A 25,108-nucleotide genomic window follows, 5' to 3' on the forward strand; every position below is an offset into this window, starting at 1 on the left:
GTAAACTTGGGATAAAAACTAAAATTTGAGGTTTTTTAGGATATTAGGCCTTCTTCTTTGTGCAAAGGAAAAATAAAAACCTTTCATGTGCACTCCACGTTTTCTTTGATAAGCTCTAAGATGTAAGGCCACCGGAGGTTAATGAGCGTTCGAGGTATTTCGGGCAGGGTCTACACAGTCTGTACGTGGAGAAACATGCCCCCTTCAAGCAGTCTTTGATCGATTACGTATTAATCAATATTCAATTGATTGGTTACATAAATGAAATGTCACTTTTCAAACGGTAGGGAATGTGTGAAATTGATGTAACAATAATGATCTTCATTGCAAATAGGGTTAATACCACGAAAAACCCTAAACTGGTACATCTATGATAAATTTACCCCAAATTATTTTTTTGATCATAAAAAATTTCAAACTGGTACACCTATGATAAATTTACCCCGAATTAATTTTTTGATCACCAAAAACCCCAAACTGGTACACCTGTGACAAATTTACCCTATGTTAGTTTCCGTTAAATTTTACTATCAAATTGCTAAGTTTGATTACAGGTGGGAGTTGAAGGGTGTACCGGTTTGGGGTTTTAACCCTGTGTTTGTCACAAGTTTACCAATTTGTGATTTTTCGTGATGTTAATCCAATTTAACAGGCAATAATGGAGGGTAAAATTGTCACAAATGTACTAATTTGGGGTTTTTAGTGATTAAAAAATTAGTTTGGGGTAAAATTATCACAGGTGTACCAGTTTGGGGTTTTTGGCGGTCAAAAAATTAGTTTGGGGTAAAATTATCACAAATGTACCGGTATGGGGTTTTTGGTAGTCAAAAAAATAGTTTGGGCAAAATTTGTCATAAGTGTACCAGTTTGAAAATTTTGGTAATCAAAAAATTAGTTCGATATAAAATTATCACAAACGTATCAGTTTGGGGTTTTTCGTGTATTAACCCTTGCAAATAATAGGTCTAAAGGTTTCCAACGGATAATTTTGTCCCTAAGGTTGCATCGCACCTCTCCTGTCGCCTTCCTCCAACGGCCTTTCAAAGTCAACGCGCCCTCTTCGCCTTCAGACAACGAGAGACCTAACCTAGGAGCGCGCGTGGACGCCACTCGATCCCTGATTGGCCCAAATGGTGGGGCCCTGACTCCACGTCACCGATCCCCTCGCGAGACACCAGCTCGACATCGCCGGGCGCAACCTGTTCCTCTCTCTCTCTCCTCTCTCCCTCCACCACCAGACAGTCTCCTCTCTCCGGCGGAAAAAAGCTCCCGTTCCTCCCACCTCCGCCGCGCCTCCGATCGCTCGGCGGCCGCGGCCGCCGCCCGTCCGGCCGAACGATGGCCGACGATCAGGTCCCTCTCCTGAGCAACGGCGGCGAAGAGCCATCCGCCGGTCGGCGCAGCCCGCGCGTCGCTTCGCTCGACGTGTTTCGCGGCCTCAGCGTCTTCGTGAGTTCCCATCTCACGTCTACGTTCACTGTCTCGCCGCTTTGTCGCAAAGTTTCTTGCGTCGTTTCGTCGTCGCCTTCTCCTTTTCCGCTCGAGTCAGCATTTGTTGATTTGCTCGGGACTCTGGTTTGACTGTGCTGATTTTCTTTGTTCCGATGACCCTGGCGGCGTTTCTGTTTATTCCTAGCATTGTTCTGTGAGAATTTGCAGTAGTGCTGATTGTGTTTATCGTCTTTCGTTTCCAGCTAATGATGCTTGTTGACTATGGCGGATCAATTTTCCCAATCATTGCTCATTCTCCATGGAACGGCCTCCACTTGGCCGACTTTGTGATGCCTTTCTTCCTTTTCATTGTCGGAGTGTCTCTTGCTCTTGTCTATAAGGTACGAACCCTGACTTCTCCCGCCACGTGATTGGTTCTCTCAAGCAAATTACCGAGCTTCTGTGCTGAATTACTGAAAACTGAGTAATTCTGCACCAAATGGTCTGTGGCTGCATTCATGGATTTGACATTCCTCAATATGCAAGTCGGTTGATGCTATTGGTGTTGAGAGTGTGCCACTTTCATGATTCCAGAAAGTAACGAACCGGGTAGAAGCTATGTGGAAAGCGGCTGTGAAAGCGGCGAAACTTTTTCTTCTGGGTGTTCTCCTTCAAGGTAACGTATTATAGCTTCCGGCTGCACTTTGGGAAATACCTTAGCTTGTTGACAGCCTCTGGGGCTACTCATGATTTAAGCTAGCAGGTGTAGGTTTATTTGCTAGAGGTACATTGAAGTTTTCCATAACATTAAAACTTCTTGTAGGGGTGCTAACAGGATTGCGAAAAACTTATGTTGATTCACATGCCAAAGCATTGAAATGATGTGATTAATTTTCAGGTGGTTATTTGCATGGGATATCTTCCCTGACATACGGAGTTGATGTTGAAAGAATACGGTGGTTTGGGATTTTGCAGGTCTGTCTGTTGGATACTCTGTGTTATATAATTCTTTGAGTTTAGAAATAAACATAATACAGATCTAATTATTGGACGGTTGAACTTATCTGGAACTTTGTCGCTTGTAATGCAGTTGACATTCTTCTAGAAATGCTTTCACTGCTTTATTTCACTGGAGTCTGGCTTTGCCATATTGGGCTAGTTTTAACTGATAGACTGTTAATTAGGGACAACTGCTTCAAAAATATATGAAGCTGGCGGGAAAAATATGGCTCAATATTGTAGCAAGTGTGTTCTTTTTAGAGTTCCTTTATCAATAGGTCTTCCAGTCGTATTTATGAAAAATTAAAGCCGTTTGTATTCATTGATCACAATGCTTGTGGTAAAATAAGTCTAAGAACATAGCCTCTGTAAAGCATATTTTCGAAGGAAATGCTAATGAGGGAGCATTATTTTCAATTACCATCAATATCAGAGAATCTCCATTGGCTACATTGTCACGGCTCTCTGCGAGATTTGGCTTTCACAAAGGACATGGCAACAATGGCATTTCGTAAAGAATTATTATTGGCATTGGTAAGGTCCATTCTTTAGATTTTATGGTCATGTCCTTTTACCAGCTCACAATTCCTTCACAGACGAAAATTTTCTTCATTATAACTATAAATTATATTCATATTCCAAGATATGCGGAATAGAGTGGCATTTGCAATTCTTTAGTAAGGCCATGTGCTAGCAATATTTAGCTACTTTTGGGAGATAGCAATTCATCTGGTTAATAACTGTACACTTCGACTTTGCTGCTGCTAGTTTGAAAGTTATGTAATCGGTTAGCAAATCTTCATAAGAAATATATTGCCACAAAAGTTGTTTCTCTTACAAATGAAAGAATGCCAATTTGGTACTTTGGGGACAAATGCATCTTCCTGAACATTGAATATACTCATTCCTGCATTAGTTAGAATAGCAAGCTTACAAATGGCCTGCCCCCAATCAGCATGTGGATTTTACAACTTGGTCAATCTACTTGACATAGATCAATTGGCTGATGTAGCCTCTTACCCGGACATATAGTTTGCAATCAATGTAGAATAAGAGCAGACAGTTGGATTTAAATAGCAATATCAGTGTCCTATAGAGATGTGGGTTGATTGGGCCTCAGAAAATTTTCTGTCTGTCAACTTTCTCTCTATATTTTTCTGCCCTTCTTTTTTTGTTAAGAAGCACAGTTTAATTTCTTAAATGTGAAGTAACTTTGCCATGTGTCTTGCAGGTCTCTTGCAATATTTCTTTCAGTGATATACGTGGCTTTATCATATGGTTTGTATGTTCCAGATTGGCAGTTCGAGGTTTCATCCTTACCAGATTCTTTGCTGGCAACGGATGCTAGCACTTTTTACTCGGTGAGAGCATGCTTAGCCCTTTTCTACTTTCTTCTCTTTCCCTTCCCTGTAGTGAGACGCTTCCAGCTTAACACATGGACATTTGTTTGTCTTATCCAGTTTCATCAATTCATTAATAGTGAAATAAATTTCATTGAAACCTTTTCATCATTAGGCCATTTCTTGCAAGCAGGTTTGGTAGTTTAGGGTCTGTGCTTATCCATAGTGGTGAAGCAACTTATCTGGACGAAGAGTTCTACTACTTATTACATGCTTTTGTCTCCTGGCAAGACCTGCATTAGTGGATTTTATGCTTTTGCCTCACAGAGTCATACAATACATTCTCGCACTTAAAAATAGCTTTATTGGGTTGTGGGGAATCTTTTAGCTTGTAAAATGGTAATTGAAACAAACTTTTGGAGTCATGTCACTGGGGGCCCGTTGGTAGGCGAAAACATGTTCGCTTTTCGTCATATTTGAAAGCTTCATTGGTTGAAGCGGATCTACAATTTTATTGAAGCTTGAAGCTCCTGTACTTCAAGTGAAGCTTTATCATGCAATGGATAGTTTTAGAATTCTGAATAAAAAGATGAATTATTGAAGAGGAGAGAGATCGACAGAAAAAGCCCTTTTTTTGTGTGAGTTAAGAAAAGTCAAAACAACTAAAAGCTGTTTTCACTCTTCTCACTGTGAAAAGGAAAACACCCCTTTCGAAATGCACCAAAAACATTTTCATGTGATTTTCCTTCTCAATTGTAAATGAAAATGGATATATGAAAACTTTTCTCTAAACAAACAGCCCCTAATGTCCCTGCTGTGTCTTGAAATTATTTTCCAGCTTTTGTCAAGAGTAGAGGTCCATATCTTGTCTAGACCAGTTTAAGTTTGACTAGCTGATTGTCTGTGTAAGTTTTTCTTTTTTCCTTCAAGCCTGTATACTACATCTTGTCAGAGTTCTATATGCGACTTGGGTGGAAAAATGCACCTTTACAAGCAGCATAAATCTCTATTCTGGTTATGACTCTTTCAGACTGGGTGCATACAGAGAGTAGACAATTACTCGATAGAAGTGAAAGCATGTTCCTTTGCCGAATCAACCTTTCAAGAAAGTAGCGATTCACTGGATTTTCTGCTATGACCATTTCTTACATTACCTTGGCTATGTCTTACACAGGTGAATTGCTCTGTCAGAGGTGATCTTGGACCAGCTTGCAATGCAGCTGGAATGATTGATCGATATGTTATTGGCATTAATCATCTTTATGCGAAACCGGTCTACCGGAATTTGAAGGTATCTGCCTGCTGATGCTATTTTGAATACTTAATTATAATGTGCATTATTGCCTTATTCTGATATTTAAATACAGGACTGTAACATGTCTACCGGTGGCCAAGTTTCTGAGAATTCACCATCATGGTGCCATGCTCCTTTTGACCCTGAAGGTATTTTAAGGTGCTCAACTTTCCTCTCTGGTGTATCCTGTTATAGTGGTCTTGTATACTGTGTCATCATGTTATGTCTTAGCATTTACCTCAATGTCGGCCTTTTGTTATGACGGGCTATTCCATTTCCCATATGCAACCATATATCTTAGTAATACTCAACACATGGCAACATAAAAAAACTGGTTTGTTTTTTGAAAAGCTGTTGACGAGTGTATGCAAGGCTTGCGAAGGAGCAATCTGCGCTTGAAAAACCGAAACTTCATCCCAAGTTGGCAAATTCCTTTTTTCCCATTTAGTGATGGTAGGTGCTAGGTCGAATATTTAGTAGCTTGACTACTGGGAGAAATGGTAAGGCACTTTAGAGAAGGATTATGCATTAGAGTAACCAATAACGTGGCTAACTAATGAAGCTATAAGAGAAAATTCACAAGTCAGTTCAACAATCTTTAGGTCTACTAGATGTCGTTAAGAATATAAAATTTGAACTTGTTTGGTTACCCTATTATCTTCTTCAGTTTCTCTTCCTTACAGTTACACAATTAGTTGCTTACACCGAGGTAAACAATACTTGGTAGATCTTGCATCTGATCCATTTTAGAGATGTCCTTATGTGCATCCTTTCTCCATCACAGTTCTGCGATGTCCTATTTACATTATCATCTCTTACTGACAGCTCCCTAACTGCTGCCGTAACTTGCATTATTGGACTCCAATATGGTCATGTCCTAGCAAATGTATGGGTAAGGCGCACATCCGTTGCTTAGTATACTTTCTATTCCTCATCACATCTCTTGTATTTCTTCAATACAGTAGACGTTATTGTTATATGTCCCATTAACCTTTTTCTTGGTGTCAATTTCTAATTGTTCTGTGTTTATTAGCCGTTCCTTTGGGTAAGCATGTTGAGGGCCTGTAAAGGGTCTGAAATCCAGTTGATGATGATAGTTTCTTGGGAGATTCTAGAGCTTGTAATTTTTTTAAGTGTGTATTTGATCAGCAATTTTTGTTTGCGTGTTTGTCAGGAACCTAAAAGGAGATTAGACAACTGGTTCCTGTTTTCAGCTTCATTGTTTGGCCCAGGGATTGTCCTTGCTTTAGTAGGTATGAAATTTATTAAATGGTGTATGCTTCTCCGAACTAACTAGATAGAAAACATTTGAACTTATGTTTAAGTGAACTGTACATAAAATTAGGACCCTTCAGTAAGTTCTGATGCACAGGACGCTCACCTGCTGAAACAATTTTTTTCTTTATGAATGAGATGGCACTAAATAACTGTGCTTTCTAATTTGGGAAAGTCTCTGTCATCACAGGAGTTCCAGTGAACAAATCGCTGTATACGATCAGCTACATGTTGATTACTTCTTCAGCTGCGGGACTCACATTTTGTGCTTTATATCTGCTGGTGAGTTTTTTTTTCCCTTTTTGGGTGGAGGAAGGAAATGTGGTTATATGTGATTTCTATAATTCAAACTTTGTGAATAGGGCATCTGTGATGCAACAAGTGTTACCATATCTGAATACTTATCATGACTCATAAGACACATTTCTGATGAATTTTACACTAACCCGAACAATACTTCGTTCAAAGTGCTGTTGTACCTTTTCAAACTTCATGTCCTATCTGTTTGGACAGGTGGATGTTCATGGTTACAGGTTGTTGACTTCTTTGTTAGAGTGGATGGGAAAGCATTCTCTGAGCATCTTCGTTCTCGTAACTTCAAATGTTGCAGTTATAGCCCTTCAGGGATTTTATTGGAAGGTCCCTGAAAATAACATTGTGAGTGACAATAAGTATTTTCTGCTACATTCAGGACACACCATATACATTGTTTGCAGTTGCATTCTTGCGTGCGGAGAAGTAAAATTTGTAGTAGCAGATAAAGTTTATTCATGTCACTAGCTAGACGAAAAAACCCTTTTCCCTGTGAACTTACACACTCTTGTATGACAGATTCACTGGATTGTGACACTCGTAGTGCGTGCATGACGTTTTTGGGGAGTTCGTCTGCATGGTAAGCTCTATTTTATGTCGTATGACTTGCTTCCCAAGCAAATCTAGGCAACTAATCTTTCCACTGATTATATATGTTAATTTGCAACAGTAATGTATCAATCAAGCGGCTGATTGCCTTCGTTGCGGCCAACAGTTGAAGTAGGTGCAATTTTGTCGGTGATGTTAAAGTCTAGTTAGTCTTTCATATGGGGAAGTATTTTTTTCGTTAAATCTCGGACATGAACAACAGATGCTACCAGGCTGCTCTTATTTCCTGAACTATCTTTGACTCCATGCTGTATTTGCTGAGGTTAGTGTACACATCAGTTTCTCCAGTTCTCGCTTATCTCTGTGCGTAGCATGCAAGCGTGTAAAGGTGTTTGTTGTGTTTGCATTTTCACGTTAGTGGCACTAGCAAAGAAAATCTACTGAGAATACATAGGACCGCTGGTTTTGCTCCGCTGTTAGGTTGAGCGGTGAGGAAGATACAATGTTATATATTCCACCACTAGGAAATCATAATGCATTGGCGATAACTCGTGTCTATGCTTTTGCTTTATACCAAGCCAAACAAATCGTTCGGGAGTGCAGTGCTACTAGTACTGGAGTCCCTGCTATATCAGCTGTGCTGTGCTGTACTGTACTGTCCTTTCTTTTTTTAATCATTTCCTGGCTGTTTTGTTACTGAAGTAGAGGCTTTGTGTTTATGATGCTTGTACCTTCTTTGGGGGACCAATTGTCATGGTTGTATTTGGCCCAAAAATGAACAAAAAAAATTGCGATGCTTTTGTACTTCGACGTCTTCGCTTAACAACGCTGGATAATCGACCTCGCGAACTGTGGTATCGTACTTTCGACCAAAAAAAAAAAAAAAACTGTGGTGTCGTACCCTCAGACTTTGTCTTGCTCTTTGAAAATTTGGCGAGCCGAGCATAGCTAGGTTCCAAGGTTTTTGGTTCTTTCGTGTCCTTGGACGCAGTGAAAAGTTCATCTAGGGATCGAACATTGTTTCGAAATTAATGCAGCAAATTTAAAAACTTGCATGCGCCTCCCAAAAGCTACGTGGGCGATCTGTCGGCTTAACGAGCAAGAGCGAGAGAACAGTCCAATGAAATTAGCGAAATCGCGGTTCAATACTAAAAACCTCCATGCTCGATACCATGCCGAAGATGAACGTGCTCTGATGTTCATGACATTGTCCACAGGTCACCGCCGATGAGTACATATTGACCTGGTATAATAGACAGTAGTCCCATAAGAGTCGGTAGAATTTTTTTTTTTCTATGATCACAATGTGTTTTCCGAGGCTCATCCTTTATAACAAAATTCATAAGTCCCTAGGCAACATCACTCAACATACAGAAATAACTTCTTGGTCAGTGCGTCGCGCACATCTCTCGACAGGAATCGAACTCGCAACCCCGCTTCTAGAGTTGTGGTAAACTGGTTAGTTAAACAGAACTGTCTCGCTCTTCTATTTTCGTCGCACTTACAATACAAGCATACCGCCCATCTCGATTCTTCAAGCAAGGCACAAGAACCAGCACGCAACAGGGCTCTTTTCGCTTGCGAATAAAGAACCCTCCCGCCAAGTTTCCCGCCACAGCAAAAGAGATGCAAAGAAGCAAAAGAGCGAGTAGGTAAATGACAATGGCCAGTTCCATCTCGTTGTTCTGTCCAAAGCACGTACTGTCTTGGAAGGAAAGACAGAGATTAAGCGCAGGGGGAGGGGGGGGGGGGGGGGCTAAGGATAACGATAAGGTCAGTATCGTCACCTCAAAAATGGAACGAGAGCAAAAGGCCCCCTTTCTCGAAAGACGGGGGGGGGGAATCGTCTGTCCCATCTCCAAGACAGAACTATAATTGTAATCGACGGAGTTGGTGTCCTCGGAATTCTTTCGAGATAAGACCATGCCAAAAACGAGGGGTTGCCTTCGAAAAGGTTGGCGGAGAGAGGGTGGTGGGCCACGCATCTAAGCTGGCAGATTTTGCAGCCACGGCCCACAATTTCATGACCGTTGTGGCAATGGATAAAAGCTTTTTAGCACGGAAGAAAGAGAAAGGGAGAGAGGAAAGATGACATGAAACGAGGGACACGGGCACGAACAAATTCCAACGGTTGAATAATGATGATGCAAGATTAGTCTGGAAACATCTTGGTAGAGAGAAGAAAGATGATTCCGGAGTGAATAGAACCATAAATCGCAGAACTTAAAATTTTGGGTGATTTTATGCATGGTTTCCTTTCTCTTGGTTTTCGCTATAGATGGTGTTACTAGTTTTGTCGAGACATTGACTAGGTTCTTGAATTGCACAATCTATGAGATCTTATTTTGTAAAGTTAGTTGTTTTTATTAGCCAAAAAGCGGGATGTTCACCTAACCGAACATTACTTCTTCTGCTCGTCAAAGGCTATCACTGTGCAAAAGAAAAGGGCAAATCACATCGTTTACACTGGCTAGACTAGGGGTGTGCAACCGGATCGGGTTTACCGGGAAACCGGACAGGCCCACCAAAAACGGTCCGGAAGCCGGTTCAAGTTAAAACCGGTCCGGAACCAGAGTTCCATTTTTTGGAACCGGTTAGAACCGTCCCGGTTTCGATTCAGTGAAAAATCGACCCTGATCGGTTTTAGAATCGGTTTTAAGATAATATAAAAAAAAAACAAAAAAACCCTAGATCTAGATCACTATTCACAATCACTGTCTCGGTTCTCTCTTCGCCGCTCCTCTGTCTCGGTTCTCTCTTTGTCTCGAGTTCTCTCTTGGCCGTCGCCGCAAGAACGCAATTACGCAGCGAGGAGGCTCCTCGTTCACTTCACCCATCCGGCTCTTGCGATCCAGTGAGTCCTCCGTTCCCTCAGTCTCTCTTCTTCGTCTTTGTTGCAAGGTCGGATGGTTTCGAGCTCGAGCTTTAGATCTGTTCTAGTGTTGGGGAAGTGTTCGAGTTCGAGTTTGAGGTTTTGCGTTCGAGTTTTAGGGTTCTAGTGTTGGGGAAGTGTTTGAGTTTGAGGTTTTGCGTTCGAGTTTTAGGGGTTTTTCGCCGCGGGCTTGGGTTGGTGTAGAAGATTCTCTAAGTTTTGATGATCAGTGAAGGACTTGAAGGAATAGACGCCATCTGATCTTGCGGAATCCGGCTTGTCTGAGTTTTTTGTTTTTTTAAACTTTTATCTCTTGCTTCTTGGACTTCTGAGTTTGTTTAATGGAAAAATGTAAGCGTTGGTTGCGTACCTGACTTCAGTGGTTGGCCTCAACTCGAAACTCTATATGTTGCAAGCTCATTATACTCGAAACTGGTTATTATGATCTTGCCGTCATCCGTTGGATCATTCATGCAAGATCGCCCGCTTTAGAGTTTAGATCAGTGAAAGCTTCTCTCAAATTTTTAGAATTGTTGTAGTTGGTTTGTGGGATTAGCTTCGTGGTGTTAGTGCGCGCGCGTCTCTGTGTGCTCATGTTGGCATTTGTGTTCCCTCTTTTCCTTCAATTTGGTCAATTCTTGATTTGCTGCGGTTGGTTTACTGATTGTGACATGGAATTCTAGTGCTTGTTGTTGCTTCTTGCTCGATTAGTCCGACTGAGCTCTACAGTTTCTTTTTTGTGGTAAAGATTAGGTCCAAGAACTGGGTGTGTTCACATAGTAATGACTTTCAGTGAGATGGTTAATTATGGCAAGAAATATTTTGTCTCTGCATTTTGTTCTTTGTATGCTCAAAAGCTCACAGATCGACCATGTGATGCTGACCCAAACCCGATTGGTTGCTGAAATCAACCCCCTTTGTTGTGTTGTGTTTGATTATATCAGGTTCTGATCTCTAATGCATGGATTGAATTTGTTGTGGCTAAGTCTGAAACTCTCTGGAATTCATATCTGTAGTTAAAAACGCATGAAAAGCTTCAAATATGTTGGTACAAGTATCTCCTTGGCCTTTTCTCATCTTGATTTTAGGGTATGGTCATTACTTCTGTTCTTGGCTGGACCATGAGGTTTCTATCCATTGGTAACACGGCTGGATTCAGGCCACCTCCAAAAGGTCAGTGCATATATTTAGATATATGTCCTGGTGTTAGTCCCATTTTAGTCAAAAAGAAAAAGACAGCAAACCTATAACTCTCCCTCAAGTGGGGCAATCACCAAGATCCCAAATCCTAATCACTACTTTGTATATTCATTACTTCAGTTGGAGCTTTTTGTCCTCTCGTAAGGCAGGGAAGGATGCTGGAGCTTTTTGGCATGGGACAATTGTTTATCAGATTCTGATGTGTGGATCGGAGCCTTCGGATTTTTGGAAACAGAAGTGAGGAGCTCTCATCATGGCGCAAAATAAAGAGCTAAACATGTTGAACAGATTCCTAGAAATGTGACTCTTAAAGATTTATGCGATTGGACTATGTCTTGCCACATAGTACTTTTGGATTGTAATTTTCATGGATTGTAATTTCAATTGCCCATTTTGGGGATTATTACTTTTGGCAAATAGTGGTTTTATTATTCATCTTTTATTTTGAATCGTTTCATTGCTACATATATTATTTTGCTAGAAAAAAATGAAACCAGAAAAAGGAACAAAAAAAAAACAGGTTCTTGGGTAGACCTTGAAACCGGACCGAAAAAACAGGGTCGGTTCCAAAACAGGGTCCAAGGAAAACAGGGTCGGTTTCAGGTTCCAAAAATTAGGAACCGATTATAATAGGGTTGGTTTCAGGTTCCAGGTCTGGACCCAACCCACCCTGGAACCGATCACCCCTAGGCTAGACAACGGGGAATCGCGACCCTCAAATGCTACGAAACAGTATATATCTTATGTCGATTAGCATCTACTCGATCGCCATCTAATATGTTTCGAGTTTCGGATGAATAACGGGAACTTCTTCATTATGTTCTCTATGGCACGATAAAAAAGCATAATCTTTCTTCTAATGGGCACTCACATTACATACTTGGGTTAGCAATTTATATTGAAAAGATATTTAAAAAGAAAACGTCAAATACCACAAAAAAAAACTCAAACTATGTCCATTATGACACAAATATCCAACATTTTTTTTTTGGCACCAAAAATCCCAATCTTACCTACCGTGACAAAAATACCTTAAACTTTTTTTGTGTCGCGAAAAAATTCAAACCTATACATGTACGATATATATATGCTCTTATATTAGTTCATGGTTTTTTATGCCCTTATTTCAATACCTCAAAGGTTCGGGGTAAGCTTAGGATTTTCGATTGCTACGAAAAAAAAAAACAGTTTGGTGTATTTGTGCGGGCATAGCTCGGGTGTTTTTTTTTTTGTATTAATCCAGAAGAAAACGAGAGAAGTCCTTGGGGGAGAAAAATGTAAAATTAGGAAAAAGAAGGGGTGAGGTGGGACTTGCATATCTATCCAACAACGGAGGGGGGCGTGAGGCAAAAGTGGGACCACCGGAATGTGCCTGCCTGTGCATCGGAAACCGGGATTACTTGCCAGCTGGCACCCACGTGATTGCTGACAAGACTCCTTTGCCCGCATGCATTGTCGTGTTTTTACCTCGTCACCCTAAACCCCCACTATATAAAAATCAAGACAAACATTAACCACCTTAACTTTATAAATAATGGATAATTATAATAATAATGATGATGACGATAATAATAATGATCAGAAGAAGAAGGTAAGAAAAATCCCCGTTTCAGAGAATGTCCCTCACGTTCTCGACGTGGAATCGAGCTGCTCCTTTTCATTTCGATGAATGAAAAAAAAAAAAAAGAAAAAAAAAAGAGAGAATCGTTGACGGATAAGAATTGAAGGAAACTAAAAAAACAGTTTTTTTAACTTAATTTTTCATATTAAATGCCCTATTCGCAATTCGAAACCTAAAATTACCATCCCTAGTTATTTTTAATATATTTTAAAGTTGCATTCTCGCCCACGTATAATTTATGAATCACCATTTTATATTTCCCAAACTACCCTACTCATTACGCACGCCGCCGTTGCTCTTTTTTTGGGAGCCGTCGCGATAGTGCCGGCCTTAAGGCCACAGTTATGGGCGAGCTTTGCTATAGGGGCTTAAGGGGGCTTGCAAAGCTTGTGGCAGAGGGGTCGAATTATGTTGGCGGCACTCACGGGCTCAAGGCCAAACCTCACGCGGCCTTGGCAGAGCCACAGGCTCGTGGCGAAGCTAGCGTCGCCTCACCGTCGCGAGTTGCGAAGGATCCCTCCTCCGCAAACAAAGAAAAGGATGTTGGCATCGGGATTGGGCTATGGCGATGTCTCTAGATGGTTGTTGCGCCGTGCCGCTATATGTGAGGATGAGAGAAAGGGCGGGGGAAGAGAGCAGGAGAGGGGTTTCAATATAGATTTTTGATATACACAAGTGCAACGGGGTCTTTCTCGGATCAAAAAGACGATAATGATAGGTTTTGAAATATATAAAAAAAAAAAAGTGTTTGATATGGAGAGCAAAGCCGATATATATTGATTTTCGCAATTACCCGTGAAAACAAGCAATCAAAGAAAGTCCCCCGGCTAAAAGACATGTTTAACGGTGATTTGATTCTTCTCAACAACTCAAAAGGAACTCCAATGTCCCCACCCACCAAAAAGCAAAAATGCTTTCATAAATCACGATATGCACAGGACGTAGCATTTTAATTTTGTCGATGATGGAAAGTTATGTACACATTCTTCCTACCGTTACCACTTGAAATTATTTCCTCGGCCCCCTAACATAAGTACCCCACTAAAATTATTTCATTAAAGTTGACACCTTAAATTCACTTTATTCAAACGCTAACACTTCGTCCTTCGAGTCCGCATTACCAAGAAATTGCATTCCTTCATCACCACTCAAATTTTCTAAATATAGGTACAAACACTTTGTCGGACAAAGTAACTGATAATTCCAATTTCGGCGCGATTTAATGTTTCGGGCATAGAGAAATTTGCCGGATTAGAAATGACACGTGAGATTCGACTAACGGAACGGATACATACCCGAAATAAACCGGGCCGAAACCTAGCCCTGATGCCGCATATATATAAAGAGCATATGAACTCGTTTCAATATCCTCTCCTCTTTCAAGTGTAAACCTCACGTGAAATATGACGAACGAGGCGGACGCACATGCATAATAAAATCGGGACAGAATCTGACTCGGATACCATGTTGATCCAAAGCATGTCAAGTGTTACAACACGACCTACTGCGTTAATATATCAGCGTATCATTTCAAATCAAAAATATTTTATATGATGATATCCGGAATTGGCGGACAGCGCCGAAATCTTTCGAACGTTGCACAGAAAGATTGAACAAATCCCCCACCTAAACAAAACAAGGACAGAAAACAAAAGAAGACAACACATAACCGTTGGGGAGCTTTTTGGGGGGGCGTGGGTTTGTGGGTTACAACACAACATTGCCAGGCTGACCGATCCAGTCGACTCTCATCATCCGGGCCGACCCGATGATTGATTGGATCCTCCCACATGGTCTCGCTGGCTGTGCCCCTTTCCCTCTCCTTAATCACTGTTTCTGCAGTAGCAAGTAAAGTTAAAGACTCCCACGTGATCAATCATATGTACGGCGACATGTGATGATAATGGGGTGGATAGAATAATTAGGATTATAATCGATTGAAATTCCGTTTGGCCGCCCGTGATAAAAACAAAAAAAATCTCGGAACTAAATATACAGTAACCGGTTGAGAAATCGTACATACACAATGGGATACTCTCTTCTTGCCGTACTGATATCATGTGATAACCGATTGAATGTTTAGGAATGAAATGAGAGTTGGTTTTTCGTAATTGGTAGAGAGGGAAATTGTAATTGACCATTATTCTCGCTTTTTGTTTTTGCAATTCTTCAAATTATTGGTAGGTTTGGTACCCCCTCTTTTTCCTTCTTTTCTTAAGCAATAATAACACTTGGAAGAAATGAAAAGCCTCCTCCGTTCCGAAACTACCCCTCTCTTTGTCCACGTAATCCGCCATCTCCACCCCCGCACCTTCTTCTTCCTCGCCCTTTAAAAAGGACAGTCCCTAGGTGTCACCCCCAACCTCACAGCTAAGACAGACCTCACCCAGCTGCAGAAAAGCCTAGAGACCAGAGCAGCTCTTGTTGTTGTTGTTGGTGCTGCTGCTGTTGCTGTTGCTGTTAACCGAGAGAGCGGAGAAGATGTCGAAGGAAGTGAGCGAGGAAGGGCAGACCCGGAAGGACTATGTGGACCCCCCACCTGCTCCTCTCCTCGACATGGCCGAGGTCAAGCTCTGGTCCTTCTACAGGGCCCTCATTGCGGAGTTCATCGCCACCCTCCTCTTCCTCTACATCACCGTCGCCACCGTCATCGGCCACAAGAAGCAGTCCGGGCCCTGCGACGGCGTCGGCCTCCTCGGCATCGCCTGGGCCTTTGGCGGCATGATCTTCATCCTCGTTTACTGCACCGCCGGCATATCTGGTACGTTCTACGGCTCTCCCACGTTCAGTCTCTCTGGTTTTTTCGTGCTCTGATCCTCAAAGTTCGCTCCTTTTTTGTGAATAACCGCTCAAGAAGTTTGCATCTTTTGTTGATAGGGTTTGAGACTTTCTTTCTGTTTCATTTGTAGTGGTCTCATGTTCACAACCCTTCTCTCAATTTCATGCTCTAGTTCTTAAAGTTCGTTCCTTTAAGTGATCAGCTCTAGAACTCATGACGGTTCGCATTTTTACGTTGATGGGTCTTCAAGGGTTTTATGTGTTTTCTGTAATGTTTTTGTTGTTTCAACGCAGGTGGCCACATTAACCCGGCGGTGACATTCGGGCTATTTTTGGCAAGGAAGGTGAGCTTGATCAGGGCAGTTTCGTACATGAGCGCCCAGTGCTTGGGCGCGATCTGTGGTGTAGGGTTGGTGAAGGCATTCATGAAGCCCTACTACAACACGCTCGGAGGTGGTGCCAACTCGGTGGCTTCGGGCTACAGCACGGGCACGGCTCTGGGAGCTGAGATCATCGGCACTTTCGTGCTGGTTTACACCGTGTTCTCGGCCACTGACCCGAAGAGGAGTGCTCGTGACTCTCACGTGCCCGTATGTACTGCTCACTAGCTGCTGCTACTACTAATGACCATGCTCTTCCTTCCCCAGTGCAAACGGAGTACCTGTTCGTTTGACAAATGAAGTTACTTTTCTGATGAGATGGGTTTGTGTTGGGTTTGTAGGTTTTGGCTCCACTGCCCATTGGTTTTGCGGTGTTCATGGTTCACTTGGCCACCATCCCCATCACTGGCACCGGCATCAACCCGGCCAGGAGCTTTGGTGCCGCGGTTATCTTCAACAACAAAAAAATTTGGGACGACCAGGTATAGCCTCTCTATTTGTAAACCCGGCTTTACTACACGAATAACACGTTATGAGATAGGCAAAAAAACATGTGAATTATTTGCATTTATGGCAGCCAGAACTTTGGATCTGCTGGTTTAATGACCCTATATATTCAAAGATGATATGTGCGCATTTGGATTTTGATGTTATTGCGCAGTGATAATGATTTTAGGCTAGTAGTAATTGATGTTTGTGGATTTGGATGTTCATGATCAGTGGATCTTCTGGGTTGGACCATTTGTGGGGGCATTAGCAGCAGCAGCATACCACCAGTACATTCTCAGAGCAGCTGCCATCAAGGCTCTCGGATCCTTCCGCAGCAACCCCACCAACTAATATTTTTTTTAAAATTTTATCCCATTTGTTTGTTTGTGTGAAAGAGAGAGAACACTATGATGATGGATGGTGATGGTGGTGATGATGGACCCCCTCTTAATTTATTGATGCTTCGTTATCTGTGGGTGGGTAGAATTTGGACCTTGTATCATTATTATTGCTGCTGTTATTATTGTTCGTGATTAGTGGTGGAAGTGTTCCCTTCTTTTCTTTCGTATTCTATCTCCTCCCTTATGATTGCGCACACTCCTCTGAAAACCAACCCGACAAATAATCCACAGAAACGACACGCCACCCAACCCTAATCAAAGTGTGTAGACTGTAGGGGGACTTAACTCCTTCAACCAAGACCCTAACGATGAGCGGACATTCAGTATAACTAGAATTGGACTAGGAACACGCGTGATCAACAGGAGGATGGACAAGCCATGTAGGAAACACACCTGGTACTGATAAGTATACTGTTGAGGTTTTGAGTTGGCGTCTTTGTCTCTTCAGATTATGAAACATTATAGGGCTGAATTGCTACTGATCTTTGGAAAGAAAGCCAGGGTGACGAGGTGAAACGACAAAGTGTGTAGACTGTAGGGGGACTGAACTCCTTCAACCAAGACCCTAACGATGAGCGGACATTCGGTATAACTAGAATTGGACTAGGACCACGCGTGATCAACAGGAGGATGGACAAGCCATGTGTCTCTAGGAAACACACTTGGTACTGATAAGTATACTGTTGAGGACCTGAGGTTTTGAGTTGGCGTCTCTGTCTCTCCAGATTATGAAACATTATGGGGCTGAATTACTACTGATCTTTGGAAAGAAAGCCAGGGTCACAAGAGGTGAAACGACAAAGTGCTTGAGTCGGTCTTACTTTGGGAGACTCAAACCCTCCATCCGGCCAATAGGACGTCAAGGTAGACAAAGACCTTAAAACAAGAAAAAGGGGGGCGTGGGGGGATCCGATGAGCTGCCAGCAGCAACCCATGTACTACGCGTTCTCCACTCACTCACGAGAGGGGTCGCAGGCCATTTCATCACATGGGTTGGTGGTCCCCCCCTTCCCCCTCCCCTCCTTGGGGTTGCCCCCCTGCAGAGTGTGCACTGCCCAAAGAGGGGAGGAGGGCCAGAAGAAGAGAGAGAGAGAGAGTGACTTCACTTTTTGTACCTGTAAAACGTCTTTTTCTCTTTTTTGCTTTTGTGTTCTTCGGGGTCAGTGGCATGAAGAGGTTGAAGGAAAATGGTGAAAAGGGGTCTCTTTTCCCCTCTTTTAACAAAGTTTACCACCTACCAGTCATGACCACCACCACCATGTGGGTAAAAAGAGGCCCTTTCTTTGCTCATCGAGGGGCCAAATCGTCCTAAGCCTTAGACTCAAAATTGTGACCTCTCCAGCGAGAGAGAGAGAGAGATCTCCGTGCCTGAAAGAGTCTTTGTTCGGCAAAGCATTCGAGTTTCTGATGCAATGGGCTTTGGGGAGATCGGTTTCAAGCTGAGTAGATTTCAAGTCCTGTTATAACCGATTCTCAGTTTTTGGATCATGGAAAGTATCATGTTTTTCTGGATTCGGTTTTGGAACCTATCCTATTTTTTCAGTCCGGTTTGAGAGTCTACCTGAAAACTAATTTTTTTTAGTTTCTCTAGGAAAGTATTACCTATGTTAAATACGGAATCTTGCATTTTCAAAGTATAATCCAAATATCGCATATTCTTGGAATAACAAGATTTGTCCTTTCCTCTTCTCCAAGTGCTCCTTGCGTCTCCGAGCTAAATTCCTATTAAGGTTTTGTTTAGATCGATGGAAATTCATTTTTCATATTCACATGTTTTGTTATCGAAAAAACAAAAAATTACTTACAATAAAGGAAACCCACACACTTGAAAAAACAACTCGTCTCATCCATGCGGACGCTTACACGGAGAATCTGTCATCGAGATTTTCTTCTCTTCTATTTCTTCTCTTCACACTAGAATCCGAACTCTACTGTTGTTTCAACTTTTTTTAGATCAATTTCAGAATCCAAGTTCATATTCTAACGGAAATAAGGGGCTCAACTAAATTAATGGATTTCTGAGTAAACAAGTAGAGATCTATTGTAATTGATCTGAGCTTTTCTTGCTGATTAGAGTTTTCTTTTTTCTTTTTATTTTCTTTTAGCTTATAAAACCAGTTCCAAAACAAGGCGATCCGGTTTGGTTCCTGAATGGGTTTCACCTGGAACAGGTTCCTGGACCGTTTTTAACAGGATCCGATTCCCGGACCTATTTTTCGAGCAGTTCGGTCCAGTTTCTGGGTAGAATTGGTCCAGTTGCACACCCCTAGTGGGGCCGTCCGGTAACAAGGGAGAGGCAGTGTATATTTGGGTCGAACAACCACACAGGCTCATTCGGTTCTGTATGATTTGTTTCACTTCCACACACACAACCACGCACACGTTGGTAAATGAAGAAGAAGAGACGATCCAAAGGGCTAGCACCAACCCTTTAAGCCAATAATTCCCTATCCACCACGTGAATCCCATCCCTACACCGGAAAAGAACTTTGTTCGTTTTCCCCGATTTGGTAACTCTTTGGATCACCGGCAGCGATGAATCCTTCCCAATTCGTCGACTTCATTTCAAAGATCTGTATTCAAATATCACCTCAAATTGGCTCCACTTTCAAAATTCCAGACCCAGTAAATCAACTGAGTTGAAATGCTTTCACCCCGTAACTTTCGTACTCGATTACTTCAAAAGATCTGGACCCGAGCATTTCTTTCACATGCCATTGCAAAGACAAAGATCAGCCACCTATTCACTATGCTGAAACTTTGGGACTTACGCCTATACGAGTCACATTAGAGATACTAAGATTGATTCACAAAAATGATTTGTGACAGAACACAGATTCTGGTTGGATGCTTGACTATTGTCTTCTTGCTCAACTAGCCCATCATAATTTGCCTAAGTACTACTAGACCACACTTTCGAAAACCAGTCTGAGAACCTCTTGAGTAATTCAGACATGTAACTCTATTTCATACCCACCAAGGCATGTGGATTCATTCACCAACGTTCCAAATCACTCTGCTTATGTTCTATTATCACATTTCAAAAGATGGGCCTTAAACTCAAAATCCAACATCAGGCGCACTACCTACCGAGAAAACCTAAGGGATTTCCAAGTTCCATTCAGATGTAAAAGCACCCCCCGCCTGTCAAGTTGCTGCGCAAATAAATATACAGAATGAATCCCGGCCCGCATGAGCAACTTTTTTGTATCATATGAACAGAACCTACGTACCATTCACGGCAAGCTGCAGTCAAAGTAATCTACAAATGAATCTTTTACACCAGATAATCCTACAATTTATGACTGCAATAGCAGAGAAAAGCAGCAGAAGTTCTTTGCTTCGATTCAGTGCACTTTTGCCACTAGGAATAAGATCCAGGAGAAAATCCAAGGCAACCACCATCAAGTACCTCTCAGTCAGGCAAAGCAGTTCCTCGCTCAAGGTTGTTTTTAATCTCAAGAGTGTATTTACCAAAGGCACGTTCAATCTTCTTGTTGAAGTGCTCATTGCGGTCATTGATAGAGTCGACATCTTTCTCGTCACGGAACCTCCTCCTCCTACTAAAGGAATTGCGCTTTTCATCCCGATCTTTGAGTTCCTGTACCATTTTGTCAATCTTATCCTCGGAAACCTTAGGTGCCTGCACAATAAGGTAACATGAGCTAATCAAACTTCAAATGAGCACATAAGCAGCGGCGGGGAAAAAAAGGCGATGATCATCCTCGATGAAACATTACCTTGCCATATTGAAGACTTGAAGCTTCACGATAGAACTCGGGATCAGCTTCTTTCATTTTGTTATATTCGTCTAAGTCAATATCTATATTCTTTGTGCGCTTCTGGTATGCATCATACAGAGTCTTCTGGTTGAAAACTGTCATAGAAACTGCATTAGTCCTTTAAGAACAAATACGTCATATCTAGCTAGGACACATGTCTCTCTATAATAAAAATGCTCCATTTTGCTTTTTGTTTTTCAGTGACGATCCCTTGAATCAGGACGAATGACCAAGTCTAAATGCTCTAGGTAAAAAAACCAACTCTGATGACATTTCATGCAAACGCAGGTAAAACAAAGTTCCGTGCTTCAACCACAACTCATAGGGAAAAAGGAAATGCAGCACATCATCCACTCTTATTAGTACTGCATACATCAAATTTCACCAAGCAACCAGCACATGGCTCGATAACAACAAAAAAAAAAAGGAAAAAAGAAGAAGGAAGCTACTAGAGTATGTAGGATGAAAACTAGCATGTTACAAAGACATGCATGCGATAAACAAAAGAGAAGCACAAACATAACAGGTTCATCGGCAAATTGAATACCTACCATCCCAACCGTAAGGAGCAGGATCCTTTTCCCATTTCTTATATTTAGTCTCAGCCATCTCCTGCGTATCAAGCATATATGCCTTTGACATATCAAGACCATTAGCATCGAGAAGTTTCCCAATCTTTTTCTTCCTATCCTCAAGCCACTTTTGCTTAGAGATACCCCTCGACTCAGTTGGAGCTTCCAACCTTTTATTTTCAGCCACCATTGCAGTTTGATTAGCCTTCCTCGCCTCATTCTACCAAACAAAAGAAAGACATAAGAGAGGCTATTGATTTCGTTAGAGTGCGATACTGAAAAATAAAACCAACAAAACTTAAATCATTTATGTTGGAAAAGAGATTGGCTTTTGGTTCAAGTTAAATCACACACCATCTTAAGCCTTAACTCAAACAATTTCTTCTTCCTTCCTGTAAGTTTAGTGATGTCCCCTTCCAAATTTTCCTCAGCCGGTGGTTTGTAATCATCGTCAGCAGGTTCTTCAGCATCATCAGTCTCATCACGCGAAGCTGCAACCTCATGATAAGGTAGCTTGGATCGGCTGCCCTCTGTGCTAGCTTCCGCTACTTCTGCAATCAAATAGACTCGGTTCGATATCACTGAAGGAATCGAAAACGACCCTGAAAGTTGCAGGAACTCAAAACCGGAATCACTAGAACGAAAGCATGATCAATCCCGCAGTCCCTAGCGAAAAAGTATACAAAACAGAATCGACATGGACATAATTACATGCGACAGGGCTAGAACAATTCGCTATTCAAGGAACAGAAGACGCGGAAACTTTCCATTGCCCAATTGATCACAAAACACGACACCTCCGCCTAAATTCTCCAAAGAGACAAAACCCTATGTGTAACTGCACAACCCCATCAGCAAAGATTGCACCTTGATGGATTTCAATTCGATACAAGCTCAAAAAGAAGAGTGATTGACAGTGAGCTACTGGGTACGGCGGAAAACTCAGAAGCACATACGGAGAACACCTACCCGAATCCCTCCTATCGCGAGCTTTGGCCTCAGCGATGATTCCGAAGCAATATTCGCTGCATTCATGGTACGGATTCGGCGCGTTCCTGCAGTCCGGGTGGACCCTCCTCTCCTCAGACATGCTCCCGGGCTCCTGTCGAACTCCCTCCAGGGCAAGGCTCGCGGGGCTACCAAAATCGCTCCGTCAGACCTCGATCGCCGCCGATCTGGGTCGCCGGGTGAGGCGCTGTACCGGCGATTCCGATGTCGAAAGCGAGAGAAGAAGGGTTGGAAGAAAGTGATTCGAAGCCCTAGCTGACGGAAGAGGAAGACCACCTCTCGTGTTTGGGCTCTGTTTTTAACGTTTTAAGTTTGGGCAAACCAACAAAAATATATAACGGACTTTAACGAAAGATAAATGTGTTAGATACGTATAAATTTAAAATACTTTATATCATAAAAAAAGTTCATGATAAATAATAGGTATAGTTTGAGGTTTTTTTTATATCAGTGAACATAATTGGGGATTTTGTGGCCTTTTTTCCTTGTAAGTTTAAGATAAGCGTTGCAAATTATTGTATTTTTTAGTGAAAAAAAAGTTGGGCATTTTTTGTTTTTCTTTGACCAAAAATATACGGAAACTCTGTTATCATTCTGCGATTAACATTAAACCCCACTAATTGCAGATCCGTTCAAAATTTACGTATTCAAATTTCATTCAGTAGCTCAATATTGTAAAATGATATAACATCAACATATGCATAAAATTTTGCGTACTTTTTGCAAAACATCTTGTATTAACGTTAACGAAAATCTGTGATTAATGTTAATCGTCGTATTATCACATCATTGTTATTCGTATCCCGTTTCAATCAAAATCAAGAGTGCTGGAGAAAATCCATCATGGGGAGATTTTCCCATTATCAACCTGTTCCCCAATTTTAGAAGCACCAATGAGATTCAGCTGCTGAATCTGTTTAGCACCTCATGCAAATTAACACACTGAATTTGACTGATCCATTTTTCTTTTGCACTCTGATGCACCACAACCATGAGCAGAACGTTAATCAAGTAATCTGACAATCCCGCATAGCATGTGAGGGCATCCTTCATTTCGCAGATTGAGAACCACATGGAAGGAAAGGAAGGCGATCGGAATGGAATGAACCAAAGAGAGAGTGAGTGCAAAAGAAGAGGGATATATATGAATACACTTGATCATACGGCACTAACCGAATGAACAAAACAGTACAAAACCAGAAAGGAAACGTTGGTTTAAGTACAATGATGTTGTATATTTTGCGGCATTAGTATGAAGAAAAAGAATCAGAAGATTAAAAGTTTAACCTATACCCCAATTCCCAAGTAGTTTTATACGGCTCATTGTACATAACATTCCAGGGAGTCGGCTAGTCGCAGAATCTGCAGGCTCATAGGAGTTCCTCCAACTATGACTTAAAATGGTAGCTGTCGACTTGGGAGCTCACGGACAAGGCGGATTTGTGCAACTTGAAGGACTCGACCTCGAGCTCATGCATGCGGTTTCTGGTTTCAGCTAGTTTTGACTTTGCTTCAGCAAGCCCGGCTTCTTTCTCGGTCAGATCTTTGGTGTGGAACTCTAGCAAATTCTTCATAGACTCGTGGCCTTAGTCACACTTGGTCTTTGCTGCCTTGACTGTCTGATGCTGAGTAATCACCTCATTGACCATTGAGATGTCATCGAGCATCTTTCGCAACCATCCAACGTTAATATGCGAAATCTCTAAGTACTTGAGAATAGCCAGCATCTCTTTGACCTTGGACTTGGCCAGGTGCATGAATGAAGTGGATTGCAGCTCCTGAACGACGAAGCAGACGGACTTCAACTAATAAGACCGCATTGAGATTGACTCAAATGCACAATTGTTGTTGACGGTTATGGGTCTGAGAGAGTAAATAGTGTTTTGCTTGAAGTATTACACCAAGAGACGTCAAGTTTGGAACGCTCAACAGTGTATTCCCGCAGTAGGAAACCCCGGAGTTTATATGTGTCTATTGGGCTCCGACCATATAGCCAAAATAATCATGCTTTAAACCTATTGGGCTTGCATGTGAACATATTATTTGGACTATATTAATAATATATCCAATAATCTCCTCCTATGTTCACCATACAACACAATTCAATACGGTGGTCAGTGTAATGTTCAAACAAATATGAATCATCCACATTCAGTCCAAGACAATCAACTTGGATCGGTCAAAGAGTTTTAGCACTAAATATTAAACTCAATCATAATTTGCAATCTAAATAAGTGAATCATCCTTATCATAAATCTGTTCTGAGATCAGCACATAAAATTAAATATGAAGAGTTTCAGATTCAGTCTAAACTCATCCAAATCCCAAAATAAATCTTAGAATCAGTTCACAACCAACATATGCATAACAGTCAATTATAAATAGGCCATCCAAAATAATCCAAAGCCTTATAAATACAAGAATCAAGCACAATAATGTTCACAAAATAGAGATAGCAAAATGGAAGTCTCAAGTAAATGGACTCCATCAAAATGGGCAATAGCAGATGACTTGTCAAGTCTCTACATACTCTAAATGATATATTCATTCATCTAGTAGATCATCTTGGTCAGGATCCCACCTAGTAAGCTCTCCTCCATCTCTGCCATCCCCTGTAGAATGTCAAATATGAATTTCATATTATTATGAATTCAATCAGGCAGAGAAGAGCATATATTAATGTCATAAAGCATCGTAATATCATGTTCATAAGCATCAAACCAGTTTCATAAATTATGAACAAGGCCTAAACAGTTTGAATTACAAAGAGCCATCAACTTCGGTTTATTTGTAAGTGAATAACCA

General features: G+C 41.6%; 2 protein-coding genes across 4 annotated transcripts; one reads left to right on the plus strand and one right to left on the minus strand.

The window, feature by feature from the left end:
* The first annotated feature begins 1,230 nt into the window (after positions 1-1,230).
* Positions 1,231-17,085, plus strand: LOC130135432 (uncharacterized). Its single transcript, XM_056304700.1, has 16 exons — positions 1,231-1,449; positions 1,695-1,832; positions 2,026-2,107; positions 2,330-2,406; positions 2,864-2,964; positions 3,662-3,791; positions 4,945-5,061; positions 5,138-5,223; positions 5,890-5,956; positions 6,239-6,317; positions 6,530-6,621; positions 6,853-6,996; positions 15,300-15,654; positions 15,966-16,261; positions 16,393-16,533; positions 16,772-17,085. The coding sequence occupies exons 1-16, from the start codon at positions 1,339-1,341 to the stop codon at positions 16,889-16,891; spliced, it is 2,136 nt and encodes a 711-aa protein (XP_056160675.1). The 5' UTR covers positions 1,231-1,338; the 3' UTR covers positions 16,892-17,085.
* Positions 17,086-20,134: 3,049 nt separating this feature from the next.
* On the minus strand, positions 20,135-22,576 carry LOC130135456 (uncharacterized). 3 transcript variants are annotated; one of them, XM_056304767.1, is made up of 5 exons: positions 22,265-22,576; positions 21,650-21,897; positions 21,275-21,515; positions 20,682-20,818; positions 20,135-20,584 (listed from the first exon to the last, which is right to left on the minus strand). In XM_056304767.1, the coding sequence occupies exons 1-5, from the start codon at positions 22,383-22,385 to the stop codon at positions 20,357-20,359; spliced, it is 975 nt and encodes a 324-aa protein (XP_056160742.1). In that variant the 5' UTR covers positions 22,386-22,576; the 3' UTR covers positions 20,135-20,356. The 3 variants fall into 3 exon arrangements, with proteins under 3 accessions (XP_056160742.1, XP_056160744.1, XP_056160743.1); XM_056304769.1 differs by having other exon boundaries at positions 21,650-21,843; positions 22,265-22,575; XM_056304768.1 differs by having other exon boundaries at positions 21,650-21,846; positions 22,265-22,572.
* Between the last annotated feature and the right edge of the window lie 2,532 nt (positions 22,577-25,108).

This window comes from Syzygium oleosum, unplaced genomic scaffold (assembly GCF_021117445.2).
Source record: "Syzygium oleosum isolate NSW1041296 unplaced genomic scaffold, Sole_v2.1 Sole_v2.33, whole genome shotgun sequence".
Taxonomy (NCBI): domain Eukaryota; kingdom Viridiplantae; phylum Streptophyta; class Magnoliopsida; order Myrtales; family Myrtaceae; genus Syzygium; species Syzygium oleosum.

What these genes read in the sequence shown, in the direction of transcription:
- LOC130135456 (XM_056304767.1), bottom strand. Translation starts at nt 22,385, where the DNA reads ATGTCTGAGGAGAGGAGGGTCCACCCGGACTGCAGGAACGCGCCGAAT. An exon ending in TTGAGTTAAGGCTTAAGATG is followed by an intron (nt 21,516 to 21,649) that starts GTGTGTGATTTA and finishes TTTGTTTGGTAG; the next exon opens with AATGAGGCGAGGAAGGCTAA. An exon ending in CAAGTCTTCAATATGGCAAG is followed by an intron (nt 20,585 to 20,681) that starts GTAATGTTTCAT and finishes CTTATTGTGCAG; the next exon opens with GCACCTAAGGTTTCCGAGGA.
- LOC130135432 (XM_056304700.1), top strand. Translation starts at nt 1,339, where the DNA reads ATGGCCGACGATCAGGTCCCTCTCCTGAGCAACGGCGGCGAAGAGCCA. An exon ending in ATGTCCTAGCAAATGTATGG is followed by an intron (nt 5,957 to 6,238) that starts GTAAGGCGCACA and finishes CGTGTTTGTCAG; the next exon opens with GAACCTAAAAGGAGATTAGA. An exon ending in GATTGTCCTTGCTTTAGTAG is followed by an intron (nt 6,318 to 6,529) that starts GTATGAAATTTA and finishes CTGTCATCACAG; the next exon opens with GAGTTCCAGTGAACAAATCG.